The 16,361-nt window shown below is 45.5% G+C and overlaps 2 protein-coding genes across 3 annotated transcripts; one reads left to right on the forward strand and one right to left on the reverse strand.

Moving 5' to 3' along the window:
• Positions 1 to 126: 126 nt before the first annotated feature.
• On the reverse strand, positions 127 to 11,060 carry LOC311030856 (uncharacterized protein). Its single transcript, XM_084036885.1, has 25 exons — positions 10,851 to 11,060; positions 9,724 to 9,774; positions 9,569 to 9,595; positions 9,435 to 9,494; positions 9,320 to 9,352; positions 9,120 to 9,194; positions 8,962 to 9,045; positions 8,757 to 8,786; positions 8,455 to 8,496; positions 7,719 to 7,769; positions 5,955 to 6,923; positions 4,831 to 4,893; positions 4,681 to 4,725; positions 4,531 to 4,584; positions 3,866 to 3,919; positions 3,596 to 3,634; positions 3,460 to 3,519; positions 3,184 to 3,228; positions 3,030 to 3,071; positions 2,811 to 2,867; positions 2,122 to 2,196; positions 1,854 to 1,886; positions 909 to 944; positions 464 to 520; positions 127 to 381 (listed from the first exon to the last, which is right to left on the reverse strand). The coding sequence occupies exons 1-25, from the start codon at positions 10,915 to 10,917 to the stop codon at positions 377 to 379; spliced, it is 2,154 nt and encodes a 717-aa protein (XP_083893011.1). The 5' UTR covers positions 10,918 to 11,060; the 3' UTR covers positions 127 to 376.
• Positions 11,061 to 15,197: 4,137 nt separating this feature from the next.
• Positions 15,198 to 16,252, forward strand: cox6a2 (cytochrome c oxidase subunit 6A2). 2 transcript variants are annotated; one of them, XM_084036497.1, is made up of 4 exons: positions 15,198 to 15,269; positions 15,576 to 15,651; positions 15,821 to 15,963; positions 16,050 to 16,252. In XM_084036497.1, the coding sequence occupies exons 2-4, from the start codon at positions 15,576 to 15,578 to the stop codon at positions 16,137 to 16,139; spliced, it is 309 nt and encodes a 102-aa protein (XP_083892623.1). In that variant the 5' UTR covers positions 15,198 to 15,269; the 3' UTR covers positions 16,140 to 16,252. The 2 variants fall into 2 exon arrangements, with proteins under 2 accessions (XP_083892623.1, XP_083892624.1); XM_084036498.1 differs by lacking the exon at positions 15,198 to 15,269 and adding an exon at positions 15,333 to 15,401.
• The last annotated feature ends 109 nt before the right edge of the window (positions 16,253 to 16,361 follow it).

Here is a 16,361-nt window from a genome sequence, read left to right on the forward strand (position 1 = left end):
TTGATGTGAGTGTTTGTGACACAGGAAGTGGTGAGCTTCCTGTCTGAATGAGGCTCAGCTGACCCGATTACAGAGCAATGCATGCAGGGAAACATCATGAACAATGCTTTCCTTTTAAAGCATCATTTACAGGTACTTTATTGGATTAAACAGTACATTTTAATATGGATTTGAAAACATTAACAGTCATGTTCATCAATCGCCACCACGTTTGTTCAGTGTTTTCAGGATTAGCCTGGTGGGGCGCTGCAGGTTCGAAGCGTTCACGGAGACAGACAAGGAGGTTAAAATAGAGCAGACGAACAGACAACACACGAAGCTTTAAAAACACAATGAACACATAATGAAACCATCCACGATGTCCATGTCATTGGAGTCAGCCTGGTTAAAGAGACAGAGAGGGCAGAGGTCATCAGGATGATTCATAGCAGCCGTAATGACACATTTTAACCTTTATTCTCACCTTTGTATCCGTTCCCATGGGCCCCGTTCACGTCGCCATATTTGCCAGCTTGTTCTCCTGCGAACCATCAAACCGGTTCAGTGTCAGAAATATGGTTTCACAGCTCGGTTAAAGCTTAAACAAGCGGTTTGGAGTCTATAGAGGATTATAGAGGACTATAGAGGACTCGCTGTGCAGACCGTCGAGAGGAACAGAATCCATCATGCATGCAGTTGGACTTTCAGCCTATTTAAGTCCATGCTCATTACAGGTTAAAGAGACGCTGAGAACAAGCTGCATTCTCTAAAAATAGCTGCACCTCGTTTGTTTCTATACTTCCAGTCAAAACCACATGATATTTAGATATGTAAGCGTTTTTCTGCTGCACAGTGTGTTTAATATTATGCATGAAGCAGCAGAGTGGAAGTTGGTCAGAAATGAGGAAGTGTGGGGTTTTGTTGCGTACCCAACACATCGTGAGTTGCTCCGAGTGCACCGTAACCTGATCACACACACAAGCATGGACGTTTAAAAACAAGAGCAAATACACACAATACTTTCACCTGATGGTTTCTGAACCTTTGGGGGGGGGGGGATGTTGAGAAACGTCACAAACTACAAATTAAAATCTCAATTATAGAAGACGATTAGAAACGATGATTGTTATGTTGATGCAGCCACCGCCTTGATTTACAATGTGATGATTGTGTGTGAGTGTGTGTGTGTGCGTGTGTCTGTGTGTCTGTGTGTGTGTCTGTGTGTGTCTGTGTGTGTGTCTGTGTGTGTGTGTGTGTGTGTGTGTGTGTGTGAGTGTGTGTGTCTGTGTGTGTCTGTGTGTGTCTGTGTGTGAGTGTGTGTGAGTGTGTGTGAGTGTATGTCTGTGTGTGTGTGTGTGTGTGTGTGTGTCTGTGTATGTGTGTGTGTCTGTGTGTGTGTGTGTCTGTCTGTCTGTCTGTGTGTGTGTGTGTGTCTGTGTGTGTGTGAGTGTATGTGTGTGTGTGTGTCTGTGTGTGTCTGTGTGTGTGTGTGTGTGTGTCTGTGTGTGTGTGTGTGTATGTGTGTGTGTGTGTCTGTGTGTGTCTGTGTGTGTGTGTGTCTGTGTGTGTGTGAGTGTATGTGTGTGTGTGTGTCTGTGTGTGTCTGTGTGTGTGTGTGTCTGTGTGTGTGTGTGTCTGTGTGTGTGTGAGTGTATGTGTGTGTGTGTGTGTCTGTGTGTGTCTGTGTGTGTGTGTGTCTGTGTGTGTGTGTGTGTGTGTGTGTGTGTGTGTGTCTGTGTGTGTGTGTGAGTGTGTGTGTGTGTGTGTGTGTGTATGTGTGTGTGTGTGTGTGTGTGTGTGTGTGTGTGTGTGTGTGTGTGTGTGTGTGTGTGTGTGTGTGTGTGTGTTAGCTGAGAGAGTGGAGGGAAGTTCACCTGTTTGCTGAGCTCCGTATCCCACTCGAGCTCCTGAAACAACAAAAATAATAAAATGTAGATATTCGGAAACAGCACAGCTTCATATTCTAGATTTATATCAGATTCCATCTGTCCCGGGAAGATAAAGAGTTATGTTCTTAATGACTTCATTAATCATCAGTGAGGGTCATCACCTCGGCGGGACTCATCACACGCCGCTGCTCGTTACATTTCCATCCACCGTTTACCACCCTTACAGCCAACACGCACACTCAGTCATTCTCACCATACTTGTTGGTGGTTTTGGCACCTTCAGCGGCGAGGTTGAGCTGCTGAGCAGGATACGGGTAGCCCCCATCACCTGGGGGTGGGGGACAAACGTTAGAGCTCTGCTGGTGTCGGTTCAATAACAGGATGAGTGATTGTGGTGGAAAGAGAGCGGTGTTTGGATTCCACTGGTGGTGATTATTCATTCTAACCTTATTGTTCCGTTCAGCACTTTGAGGCCCTTTACGCTGTGACCAATACCACCAATACATGGACGGGTCTAAACGTCAGTTTATTAACGTCATAAACGATAAACATCAGAGTGTGCTGATAAAGGAGAATAACAACTGAGGTGGAGGCGAGTCCAACGAGTCCTCGTTCATCTCCACTAGTACTTAGATTAGATCCACTAGTATAATCCTTTAGTACTGAGAAGTACTGCTGCAGTCGTCACCTTGGAGAAGTACAGCACGTTCCTTCACTTCATAGTCTCGATCTCCAGGTGAAGCGCTGGTTGACTTTTACAATCAGCTTTACCTTCTAGTGTGTATAAGCAGTTTTCTGCTGAATCGGTTTAGCATCCTGGATGAATCCTCCAAACCAAACCCTTCATACTCATTCATTGAAGGCAAGGAGACAGTGTGGGCTCCATGGAAGCTCGTTAGTAGCCGGGGGCGGGGCTTAGTGACTGAAGTTGGTAGTTCTTACCCTCCAAACCAGTAGGAATCATTGGAGCGTTGCCGTAAGGACCCTGAGCAGCCCCTCCTGCAACGGGGAAAACCAGAACTTACTCATGTCTCACCACTTCAAACCATGCAACCGTAAACCAGCTCTATCTACGAGTCCAAATCTGACTCGGAGCGCCACATCCACAGACGCTGTCATCGTGTGGCGGGAGGATGAGGTCATCACGACAGCACCGCTCACCATATTTGCCGCCAGTTGAGTCGAGTCCTGCACCGAGAGCTCCTGAAAGACCAACAGCACAGATGATGTGTTCATAGAGGTCTTCATGGTGAAGGTTAGATTACAGGTTCTTTAAAAAGGGATTAGAGTTACAATGAGAGCTCTGATCCCTTACCATAGGGCCCCGAGACTGGTCCAGCGTAGGCTCCTGCACCGAGGGCTGGAAATACAGAAACACATGTAAACATGCAGGTGGAGACAGGGTTCTTCCATTAACTTGACATTATAAAGTGTGTAAAGCATCTACATGAGCAGGAAGTCAGAAACCACCAGATTAAACTGACCAGCTTCTAAATGAGAGATGATACAGCTACACCCAGCGAATGAAATGCTCTTATTTTACAGCTGGAGAAAGGTTAAAGCATCTACGGGTTAGTGCATCGTCTGTTACCTTGACGCTTGCCTGCTTTGTTCTCGGCACCATCAGCTAACTCTGAAGGGTAACCAAGCCCTGAAACACAGTGCTGATTAGCTGCTAATGACTCTTCTCCTTAATCTTGTGTGTGTTTTCTTGAAATGACACTCACCAGCCCCGTGAGCATCGCCGTAACCGTTCCCATAACCTGCTGAGATCAAAACATTCAGACATTTAGACTGAACCCAGAACCAAACAGGCAAGGAGAGCTTTAAAGGGTCCCTGCATGCCTGTGGAGTCCCTTCAGACAAAGCTTCAGCACCAACATGTCAGAGGAAGTCACACAAACTGAATGGCAGCCCTCCTGATTCCCTCCGATGCCGAGCAGAAGAGCGGTCCTCAGTTGTGTGTTTCTTTTATTTGAATGTTGGATGTCTCTTACCGTAGCCGTTGCCTGCCGTGGCCCCCAGGTATCCGGTCAGCCCGTCACCATAGCCTGTGATCATCAATCAATCAATCAATGCTTTATCCAGGACACATTCAAACATATTGGATGGGACTTCACTCTAAATACATCCGTACTTAAGGAGATGGATCTGAACTGGTTTGTGAGGAATCCTTTGATTTTAAAAGCACGATGTATTATTGAACAGAAAGGAAAAGAAGAGCAGCTCCTCCGACCTTTAAAGAAAGGTGGAGATGAAGCTTTTTATTTTTCTAGAAAGACTCCAAAGCAAATGATCAGTTTACAAGGCAAGGTAGCTGATGATGCCCTCGGCTCCATTCACATGCTGCAAATTAACATTCAGGGCTGATTCTCCTCAGGGGAGGCAATGAAGGGGAATCAGAAAACAACTAGCAGTCAGGAAACGTCCCCAGTTCATTACTTATTAAGACAAGTGTTTCTGAGATCTTGTGTTTAAATTTGCAAATGAGGCATAATCTACAGACACAAATAGACAAAGTAGAAAATAAACTGAAGCCTGACGTCTCTACTGGCCATGAAAAACAGCGTTTTTCTTCCTTTAAGTCTGTGTTTAAGTTTGCATAAGCCCACTGGGTTTGTTGAGGAGGCCTGAAGAATAGTGAATTATTTCACAGCCTCACCAGGTGACCTCCCTGCAGCTCCGAGGGGGAACCCCCCCTGTCCGAGAGCAGCAGCTGCCCAGTTATAGTGGAGACAGAGAGTTAGACATGGTGACACAGGGATGTGAGCATAGAATCAATACAGAAAACAGAAGAATGAATCACGTTTACCGTGTTTGCCGGCAGCACCACCCAGGTACGCTCCCTGCCCCAAACCTGTAGGGGAGCATGAATCCTTTAGCACAGGTAACACCAGCATCTCCATCAGCATCAGCCGGCTGGGTCTATTTCCTGCATGACGGTGTCGGTGTGCAGCATTACCTGCTCCATAGCCGCCGGCGCCCAGACCCGCACCCAGATAGTTTCCTGCACCGCCCGTGTAACCTGGGGAGGAATCCACACAAGCTCAGCTCAGCTTTAGAAACCTACTGCAGCAACATTCATAGAAGAAATATTTATATGAGCTCTCAGGTTTCAATGTTACTAATGGAGGGTTGAACATGTGCAGCTGATGGCGGAACAGGAAACAAAACACAATAGATTTCCACATGTTTTCTCCACTGGACACTTTCCTGGACCCAATCCCAAAAACCCCACAAGACCAGATGCTGAATCTTCTTCAACGTCTGTTTATGAAATCTGTGTTCTTCTTTTATATATTGTCTTCTTCCCCTTTCCCTTTTCATCTTCTTGTTCCACTTCCTCCCCTCTGAAAATTACAATATTATTTAAAAGAAGGAAACCACCACCGCTCACAGCAGGACTAAGAACGAGAGCGGACTACTTCCTGGAAACAAAACCCATCATTCAAGGGCTCCAACACGCTGCACCAGATCTGACCTGCGTACACACCAAACGGTCAACCACATCAGAACTAATTAAAGAACAAATAGATGCAGAGAGACGTTGATGCAGGAAACAGGAAGCAAAGGGATTAAGAAAAAAGGGAGCAGCGACTGCTTTAGCATCCTGATGAACAGGAGATAATACATGTAAATCCCAAACACTGCTGCATTTATCAGACAATGATCATAGAAGCCATAGAACCTCTATCAATGAACAAACATTTCATCGATCCAGAACCATAAACTGCACCTGGTTTGGTATTAAACCCACATTTATAGCACTTAGCTCCTGTTTTATGTCTCCAGTGAGCCAGCTATGAAATCTAACTGTGTCTGCCCTGGTTGTATCATACAGACTGCAAATGTGAGTGAGCAGTAACTCCTCCAGTCCAGGAAGTGTCATCTGGAAACATGGCCGAAAAGAACTACAAAACGACTACAGACACACGTTCCAAACACAATCTCACTTCGTAGATCAAGAAAGAAATTCAGACGTGGCCAAATATGGAGGAAAAGAAAAGCATTTGAATAACTGATGAGCTTGTTTGTTTTGTGCACAGAATGATGACATGTGGTGGTGTGTAAAGACTTGGCTCTTACTTGTTGCCTGGCCATTCCTCCCAGTCTGTCCTGGGACACTGAGAGCTCGTGACTCTGCGACGTCAGCGTGGGAAAGGTGTTTTACCTTCTGACCGTCAGCAGTGAAGCCTTTAGCTGCCTGGCCTTCTACCGGGCCGGTGCCTAAACTTTGGGGTCCGCTTGCACCCGGGATCTCCGGTCCGTAGCCGCCCCTTACTCCTTGTGCATTTAGAGAATCAACAGTCCCGTGGATTCTGGGCACATTTTTGTCTTTAGCCAGGAGCCCAAGGTCTTTCACATCCTGCCCGTCTGCAGATAAATAGCTTGCTTGACTTTGTGGGAGGGAGAATATATCGGTTCTGCCATCTTGAGGATGTGAAAGAGGCTGCTGATGGGTTTGTCCCAGATGTTTGCTGTCCTCCTTACCAACATGAGTTAAACCTCGAGAGATCTGTGTTTGTAAACCCAAGAGCTCACGCCGATCGCTTCCTAACACATCTGAGAGATCACGACAGTTTGGGCCTCGCTGATGTTGTTGGATGGATGCATCAAAGTCTCTGGCGCTCTGCAGACCTTTGACGTTGTCTTTATGAGGAGGCGGTTGCTGTCTTCCACCTGCAGCAGACAGCGTGGCTGCATGTCTGTCTAAGACCTGAGGCTGGTAACTCTCTCCTCCGTGTGCTTGTGAAAGATCGAGACCTTTACTCTGTTTATCCAGGGTTATCGTCGTTCCGAGGCGTGACGACTGGACTCTCAGATCAAGGCTTTTGACCTCTGTCCCATGTGGCGGTACGGCAGGTCTAAAGCCAGCTTCTGGCTGTAGTTGAGGACCAGCAGGTATATAACTTCTCCTCATGTGGGGTCCTTCAAGTCCAAGAGTTCTGTCTCCATATGAGGGACCCAGGGCTCTGCTCTTTTCTCTCCTCAGATCCTGAAAGGCTTGGCCCAGATTGGCCGAGTGAGGTCCGACCAAATCGGCTGCAAACACACCTGGTAGAGAAACATCATCATGCATGCAGGACGTCTTGGTGGTGCAGAGAGGTGGATGAGAAGCACAGCAGCAGATTTACTGTTACTGTGTGTATCAGAGCGAGACCAAATCCATTATGGTCTGGATTTAGTCCGGTGTCAAAGGACGGGATCGTCAGCATAATAACAAACACACAACTGAAGCCACACTATGAAAAGACGGGGCTTCTCATTGGAGTTAAAAAGGCCATGTTGCCACCCCGTTTTTGTTGAAATGCCATAAAAACACAAGACAAGGACGCCACCTGATTCATCAGTGTGTGACCAGGACAACTGATAAATAACAGCTGAGTGAAGGCAGAGGCCGACAGTACACAGCAAGAAGAGATTTAAGTTTTCATGCAAACTATAACCCGATGTCTGTGAATCAGAACCAGAGTTGTAGAACAGTCTAATCAAAGTATCACTAAATCTGATTTCAATGAAGTGGTTAGTGCGGATTTAGTTGTTTGCATACCCTATTTACCCAGCAGCCCCTTCAGCTCTCAACCAAAGAACTCAACACACATGGACCCTCATTAAGACTCTGTGGTGATAAGAGGAACTCATGCAGCATGCAGCACTGACCAAACACTGACATGGAACACCAGACGACAACAGACAAGCTCAACATGTTGGACATGTGTGGTTTCATGCAAACGAAAGCTCGACGTGAGCGGACCACGAGACGCCGGTTTCACAGGAGGTTACAGACGAATACGACACAGGACAAAGACAGACACAAGCACCACATGGTTGCCGTGGTGATGGTTTTACCAGGTTTGTGCTCCTTAGCCTTCTGTCCAGTGGGATACCCAAGTCCAATTCCTAATGACAGCAGATAGGGGGAACCGTCAATGATGTCACTCAACCCGCTCACTTACCTGGTCCAGAACCCAAGGCCAGACCAGAACCGGCCCTGACAGGTTTGGTGCCCCCACCAACACACACCACTGTGTTCACACACTCACACAGCTATGAGATCACACTTCAAAGAAAAGGTGCTTTTACTCGCTATATAGTGAAGTCACCATGTGAATGTTTATGGGGAATGCATTGCACTGAAGGACACAGAGCAGAGGGAAGGCAGCTTGATTGAGACAAATCTATGGAAATTATGTATTTAATGTGAGTGGAGCCACAAAAAATACTTACTATTTATTAATAGAAAATATGCCTGCTGCTGCTTTTGTTCTTACCTTTCACAATAAAAGACCTCGACATAAACCCCATCTGTTTACCAGTCTATTTATTACAAAACATAGGTCTGTTTTTATTAGGGATGGGTCACCGGAACCGGCTAAATACATATGTTGTTTTTTCTGTGTGTGTGTGTGTGTGTGTGTGTGTGTGTGTGTGTGTGTGTGTGTGTGTGTGTGTGTGTGTGTGTGTGTGTGTGTGTGTGTGTGTGTGTGTGTGCGTGTGTGTGCGTGTGCAGCAGGTGTGATGGTACATAAGGAAACCCCTCAGCATCCAGATCTGAAGCTGAATGAAGTTCTGACTCTTCACTCACCGGGTCGGGATCCAGGATAAATACCGGCTCCAGGTCCGTATCCTGGCAAGAAAACAGTAAGGAGCAAATGTGTGACTGTGACAAGCACTCTGACATCACTAGGTCCCGTTTCTCTCTCTCTCTATATATATATATATATATATATATATATAGTTAATTTACTGAGATGCTGTCGTCTCCTTATGTCGTGTTCACAGACGGTGACAGAGTGCCACTTAGTGGAGATGTTTAACAAATGAACAGAGAGTGAAATTCACTCCTCTCATCTGAGCAAACAACGTAAGGAAACCATCTTTACTCACCTGGGTGAGGACCGAGGCCAGCACCATAACCTGGAAGCAGAAACACAGAGTTCTACTGAGAACGGTTTCTACAGATGAAACAAGGTTTGTCTTCATCTTGCCGTCTTCATTTCCCCCCAAAGATGCTTCATGTTATTAAAATCACAATAAACCCTCACCAGGTTTGAACAAACATAATATAAATATACAAACATGTCAGTCTTACTGCGTTTCCCCGCCTGGCCCAAACCAAAGCCCAGTCCATTGTTGAGTCCAGTCCCTAATCCCATTCCTGTGCCCAGAGCTGCACCTGCAATCAGCAGATAGTACGTCAAAAATAACCCATCATCTACATGAAGCGTGTCCTGCTGTGAGGGTTTATACCGTAGGCTCCCTGGGCTCCGTATCCTCCTGGCTTCAGGCCCGCTCGCCCTCCCAGTCCAAGAGACCTGTAACCTCCTGGAAACAACCAAACCAGCATATTTCACATCGGTGTTGAGCAGATGGTTTCATCCAGACTGGGATAGAAAAACCTCCCACTCTCTAATAGTTTAATGGTTGTTTCTGTTTCTCAGACGACTTACCGGCACCAAGCTGAGCCGCTGGATGACGTCCAACTAAGATTCAACAAACACATTCAAACATCACTCATCTGAGGTGAAATATCAGACACTTATGTGTGGACAGAGTTGAACGTACGTCCGGTCTTCATGGCTTTGCTGCCGTATCGGCTCCCCAGAGCTCCGAGGGCTCCTGCAGCTGAGAAGAGAACAGAATACACACTTAGACATGGGTCAGCGGAGTATCAGCATCCACCCGAAGGAAACACTGACCTGCAGGTTTCACTCCGATGCCGACACCTGCAGAGAAAACACACACACAAGAGAAATGTTTTCTTCTTGAGGAGTTCATAATATCATGATGATCTGTGGCTACAAGAACTAAAACCAAAGAAACCTTTCTGTTGAAATAAACGGTGGTGGCGTACCTCTGGCTGGCAGCACTCTCCCCCAGGAAACACTCTGAGGTTTAATAACCCCTGAAGAAAAGAGAGGATCGCATTGTAAGACCACACACATGTGAGATTATTCAAAACAGCTCATGCAGTAATAGACCAAAAGGCTGGTTTACTTTGAAAAATAGAATATAGAATTATGTATAGAATTATGAATAAATTCAATCAAAAAGAAACTAAAGAAACTAAACAAATGACCAAACTACAGACACTAGTTTATAGTTTATATATATATATATATATATATATATATATATATATATATACATACAGTATATATGAACAAAATGGACCATTATCTGGGGGAAACCCAGATCCCCAGATTTAACAGGTCTTTTACATTTATAGTTGTGTGATTTGCCTCCTGGAATAATAGATGTTTTGTTTTAGGAGCAAACTGTATCTTTTTAGTAAATTAGATTTGTGCATAAGTGACATGAGTCATTTAAATATTTAGGATTAGAAATGCCACGAAGTGTTTGAAATGCTGCCACCAGCCCTGGCAACCACCAGACCTGGCAACCACCAGACCTGGCACCAACCAGACCTGGCACCAACCAGACCTGGCAACCCGCAGGGAGGAAACAGATCTCCATTAATGGAAACGGAGGATGAGACAGAGCGGCTGTGTGTCTGTCGTTCTTCTCACGATGGGTCGCCACATTTGACCCGCCTCTGTCACCTTTTCATCCCTCCATCGTCCAATGAGATAACAGAAGCCCCCCCCCCCCCCCCCCCCCCCCCCCCCCCTTTAATCTCACAGACATGATATCTAACAAGTGAGTGAGAATGAGTCACTCAGATCCATCAGGTGGAGGTGACATCATTCTGGCATCTCATTGATTAATGAACACACACTTATTGTAACATGAAATTAACTGAATTCATATCAAAGTTGATGCAGAAATAACAACTGTGTTTTTTCTTTTTTAACCTCTTGATTTAGATCTTTCTCATCCAATAAGATACATATTATTACACAGAGGTGATTAGGATCATTTTAACTGGTTATACATAAAACAGAAAATATCTGTTAAAATAATGATCTCAACTTTAAACAACAACTGAAGAAATGTGTTGACTCAGGAAGTTTCTCTTACCGCCTTGCAGAGTTTGCTGCGTCAACCAGAGAAGCATCGAGGTCTGGAGCAGAGCTGGAACCAGCATGATGGAACCGAGGAACCGAGGAGCCGAGGAACCGAGGAACCGAGGAGCCGAGGAACCGAGGAGTCAAGGAGCCGAGGAACCAACAGGAGAGAGAGACCAACCGCTGGACAGATGAACGGAGAGATGGACACTTAGAGCACAACGACCCCGACGTCCTATATATATTCTCTTTGATACACTCCCACCGGCCAGTCCTGCCCTCTATACACACACACACACACACACACACACACACACACACACACACACACACACACACACACACACACACACACACACACACACACACACACACACACACTTAGATTTTCTCCGTCAGCTGTAAATTCACACATTCCCTGAACCATCTCCTCACATCTCTAGATGTTTTACTCTTTTACTTTCTTCCACGGCAGGAACGCCCTCTATTGGGATGCTCTCCATAGATGGTCTATACACAAACACCAGTGTGTTCTCGTTCCATGTGAGGATGGAAACAACAGCAGGTAGCAGCTCTATAAGCCCAAAGGAAGGAAAGACTCACCGGGCAGCATCACAGCGTGCCGACCTCCAGACCAACACCTGCATCAAGACGGCCAGACAGCATCCCTGTGTTCCTGGGATTACTGAATAAACATTACAGCTCCTATAAATGAGAAGGGAGACGATGAGAGCAAACAGAATATCCTGGATTTGAGGAAATTAAAGTAAACTTCCGTCATGTGCTTTTGTGTGTGTTTGTCATGTTAATTCAAGAGGCTGTCATTGGGGCAACATGGTGTGGAAGCATCAACAGCGAGCTCCATCATCCATCCTATAGTGTGGGAGGTCTAATGTAATGACTTTATGCCCAAAGGCACGTCGGCGCTCGATGCAAACACCTGACTGAGACGAACCATACAACGGCTGAGTTCTTGTTTTTCACGCCACCGTGAGGGAGAAGTGAGGTCAGACCACCGCGGCGTCTCCTCTGGTGGTACCGAGACAAGACAATAACATTTACCGTCTGCATGGAGAGAGCTGCCGTGACAAGAAAACAATCCGATCCATAAGGAGAGAGAGATGCAGGAGAACAGGGAGCTCAGTGTCTGTGGAGGAACATCTGGATGCAGGTTCACTGTGGTCCGTCTGCTAGAAACACCGTGTGCCTCCATATATCCACAGGAATGTCCTTATGTGTCCTCAAACTCTTCATCTCATCACTTCATCCAATCAAAATTAATTAAGTAGAACGTCTACATCAACACAACACCAGTTACATTTCCCAAATTGATTATTAACATTAAGATATATATATTGTATGTTTTAATATTAAATATGTGCTAAATGACACATATTTCCAGAGCATAAATGTGAGTATTGGATGAAGCCAGCTTCACATTTCTCTCGGTTTGACGGAGGGAACGCTGAATCTCACCTTGTTTTCAGGAGTTAAATGTTGGATGAATCAGGCTGTGAATATGGACAAACCCCTCTGGAAACACTTCAAATGTTTAAATATTATGCAATATTATTACATTACAAAGTATATTATGTGAATAAATACGAGAACTCTGGAGTTGCAAATAGACTTTATTTGGGAACACCCAGTGATCAACAAAAGCCAGATTTATTCTGCAGCTCAACTCACTGGATGCTGCTGAAGTCCACCGTCTTAAAATAGACCAGAAAGATTCCACAGATGTGCAGAAACCACACATGTGGATAAACACAGACTGTGAACACCTGATCACATCATCCTCCTCGATGAAGTCCCTCCACCACCTGTGAGTGCAGCCGGCGCCACACGGTGGTCGGAGGAGTCAATACAAACGATCTCAGGCTCCAAGAACATCATGACCAAGCTGCCAGTGTTGATGAACATCTTCACTCCAGTGGAATGAGCTGAGAACCGTTTACGTGGTCCGCCTCCATGTTAGCGTTCAGCTCCATGGAGCGCACACGCTAGTGGGGGAAGACCTGCAGATGATGGTCTTCATCATCTCAGCTAAACTTTCAATTAACAGTCTGACCCGTTTAATGAGCAGCTGGTTTCAGTGTCTTTACATCTGCAATAACGTCATCAATCAGAAGCTGCAGGAACAAGCGTGAATCATGGTTTGGGTAGTCATGGTAACCTTCTGGTTGCCTGTTTCCGGCACATTCATTCACACACATAAGGCAGCTGATGAAGTATCTCTCTTTTAAGCTCTTTTTGCTCTATATTTGGCTGCTTAGCTGAACTGTACATTTCCAAAGTGACACATAGAACCAGCCTGTCTGTCTGCACGGTACCGCTGATGTGATGGACGGGGGGTGGAAGCTTCCACTGAAGCTGCCTCAGTATGGGACAATATGGATGGTGAGTTTCATCCTGCAGGCTAACAATTAGAAACACTTCTTTCCTTCCATTATTAAGCAGCCTTGCAGGAAGAAAACATTTAGAGAACAGTTTGAAGGCATGAAATACTCTTGAAGCCACGGTGTTTCCATCAACACTGAAGAGTAGAAGGTCTCTGTCTAGAACTTCAATAAGAGTTTGGCAGCTCAAACTCAGACACTCGACTGGCACCTCCGTCCAACATCACACAAACTCACTGCATCGCACACAATCCACACAACCCTCCTGGTGTGAACTATACGGCTGTGTGGGTGTTCAGGGATGCAGTGGAGGGAGCGGACAGACGCCTTTTCATTTACATGAAGCAGTTTCACCGTGACTCGAAGAACACACACACACACACACACACACACACACACACACACACACACACACACACACAGTGTTCTTCATCAGGTTCACATAGAAAACCTGTTGAGTTGGTTCAGATACGCTCTCGTTGTAATCAGTTTACAGGGTAACGCTGCGTTTTGACTGTTTAATGCATCCACACATACATATAAAACAATATGACATAAATGATAAGGCCGATGGGTCCAGCAGCCAGGTTACCCATGCATAGACAGACACACGGACACAGAGATGCGCACACAAACCACCACATGATCTCCTGGATTTGTCATTTCTAATGGAATACGTAAACCTGCAGGAAGAGAAGTGGCTCTAAACTCGTGTGCAGGTCTGGACCGGAGTCCAGCAGCACACCTGAAGACCTCCAGGTGTGTGTGTGTGTGTGTGTGTGTGTGTGTGTGTGTGTGTGTGTGTGTGTGTGTGTGTGTGGAGTCTTCAAACCTCTGCCCACAATAACACGAGTGTGAGACATTCAGACTGGCCGTGACATCACCGCTGACATCACCGCTGACATCACCGCTGGCTCCGGCTGCTGTTTGCTCTTCAGCCTGCAGCCGGCCAGACGGAGACCACAAAACCAAGAATTAACTTCTATCAGAATAATATGTCAGGATAACTTTAGTCCTGCATCATATTATAGAAGAACATCATGATTTCATGGCAAAAGGAACTAAAGCTGTCAGATACAAGCAGGGGAAGAGGAAGTAAAACACAGAAACCTTTTAAATAAACTCAAGAATAGAAATTCAATGCAGGTAAATTAGATTAAATTCTGGAGCCCAAACTGAGTCTGTTCAACCTGGAGGTGGGAAGTAATGAAGAACTGTTACTGTACTGAAGTTAAGGCCAAATCATCAAATCATACAACACAGCCCCACCTGGTGGACAGTTTATCTGAAGGAAAACTAATTAATTCATTTAATTAAAGTTCATGTACCTGAAACACTTTGTTTCTACATTTTTTATTTGTGTTGTTTATTCACATCAAAGTCTACAAATGTGAACATAATTCACATTCATGTTCTTGTTATTCTTCTCTGTATACCTACATATATTATATGTGTAAACATATATAATTATATGTTAAAATTATAGATTTGATCCTTCTTTGATGACAAACCAACTGACTATAATGTTTTCAAGTCAGTGTGACGTTATATATATATTATTATTATAGATGTAAAAACTGTCACGCAGGAGACCATTTACAATAATAAATATAAATAAATATATTTAAACAGAAGATGCAGAAGGACTTTCCTCTTCTCCTCTCTCCCTCTTTATAACATTTTATAACATTTGGTGATTCATAACTTGAAAGCTGTAAATAAAGTTTGTTTCTTGCACCTGTGACCCACGGCTGACCTACAGGTGTGTTCAGGTAACGAGGATTAATGAGTCTTCATAGTGAAGCCTGAATGTCCCGCAGCAACAACACTCCCCTCTTCCTCTTCGTCACATATCAGCCGGCCTCTGCACTTGCCCAAATATAAACTGTTTGTTGGCGCATGGACAGATTGAAACGGGGAGGAGTCGACACATAGAGTTCAGCTCAGGACAGACTGAAGGGCAAACAAGCAGGAAGAAACTAACACGAGTCCAACCGAAGAAGAAGGAGGATCACAAAGCAGATTGAAGAACAGTAAGTTGCCTGATTTTGTTGGATTTAAACACATTAAGGGCTCCACAGAAACATCAGCAGGCCGGGCCTCAACGCCTGCTGTTTGTTTGGAGAGGGTCATGTGACCAATGACTTCTTAATGCTGCCAACGAGGTGAAATAGAAGGACATTATGGTTTAACCAGGCCGTGTGGAGGTTTTCCTGCTGTCATAACTCCTACATTGTTCTGCGTGTTTGGAGTGTGAAGCCTGACGGCTGTTAGAATTAAATATATATAATATAAATACAGGAGAATAAATCTTCTGTTTGTTCCCTCCACCTCTACAGATGGCTGCGTCTCCAGCTGCCTTCGCTGCTCGACGGGTTCTTGCTGCGGCGTCGCATTCAAGTCATGAGGGAGGAAGTGAGTGTCTTTACCCCCCCGACACCTGAGTCTCCGACAGTCGAGCTTTTTGTTCAACATTAACTGGAGCGTCTGCAGAGCTGGCCGGTGGCCAAGCGTGCACTTTCACTTGGCACATGATCAGGATATTTAGTTACTGATATGCACTTCCTGTGGTTGTTTTCCACAGCGAGGACCTGGAAGATACTGACCTTTGTTCTGGCCTTACCTGGTGTCGGGGTCTGCATGGCCAACGCCTACATGAAGGCGAAGGCCCACTCCCACGATCAGCCGGAGTTCGTGGCGTTCCCTCACCTGCGAATCCGCACCAAGGTGAGTCTCAGCCTGCCGGCCGCCAATAACGCCATGACATGGATATCAGCGGGTTGTTGACTTCACATCTGATTGCCTCCGTGCAGAATTTCCCGTGGGGCGATGGGAACCACTCTCTGTTCCACAACCCTCACACCAACGCGCTGCCGGCTGGCTTCGAGGACTCCCATCACTGAGAGGATCACTCTCTCAGATATAGAGCTGCAGTGTTTCTTGGCTTCGTTCTGACGGAGGGGCCAAGCAGCACCGCCATCGAGTGCTGTGAATAAAAGCCACCTTGTGCTATATATATTACAACGAGTGCATTTCTGTTGTTTGATTCCCTTCAACCTCAAGACTTAAATCAAAATGTGTTTCTGACATTACCTCATGATCTCGACATGTTCTATTCCAGCAGG

Source organism: Eutrigla gurnardus, assembly GCF_963514095.1.
Source record: "Eutrigla gurnardus genome assembly, chromosome: 20".
NCBI classification, from domain to species: domain Eukaryota; kingdom Metazoa; phylum Chordata; class Actinopteri; order Perciformes; family Triglidae; genus Eutrigla; species Eutrigla gurnardus.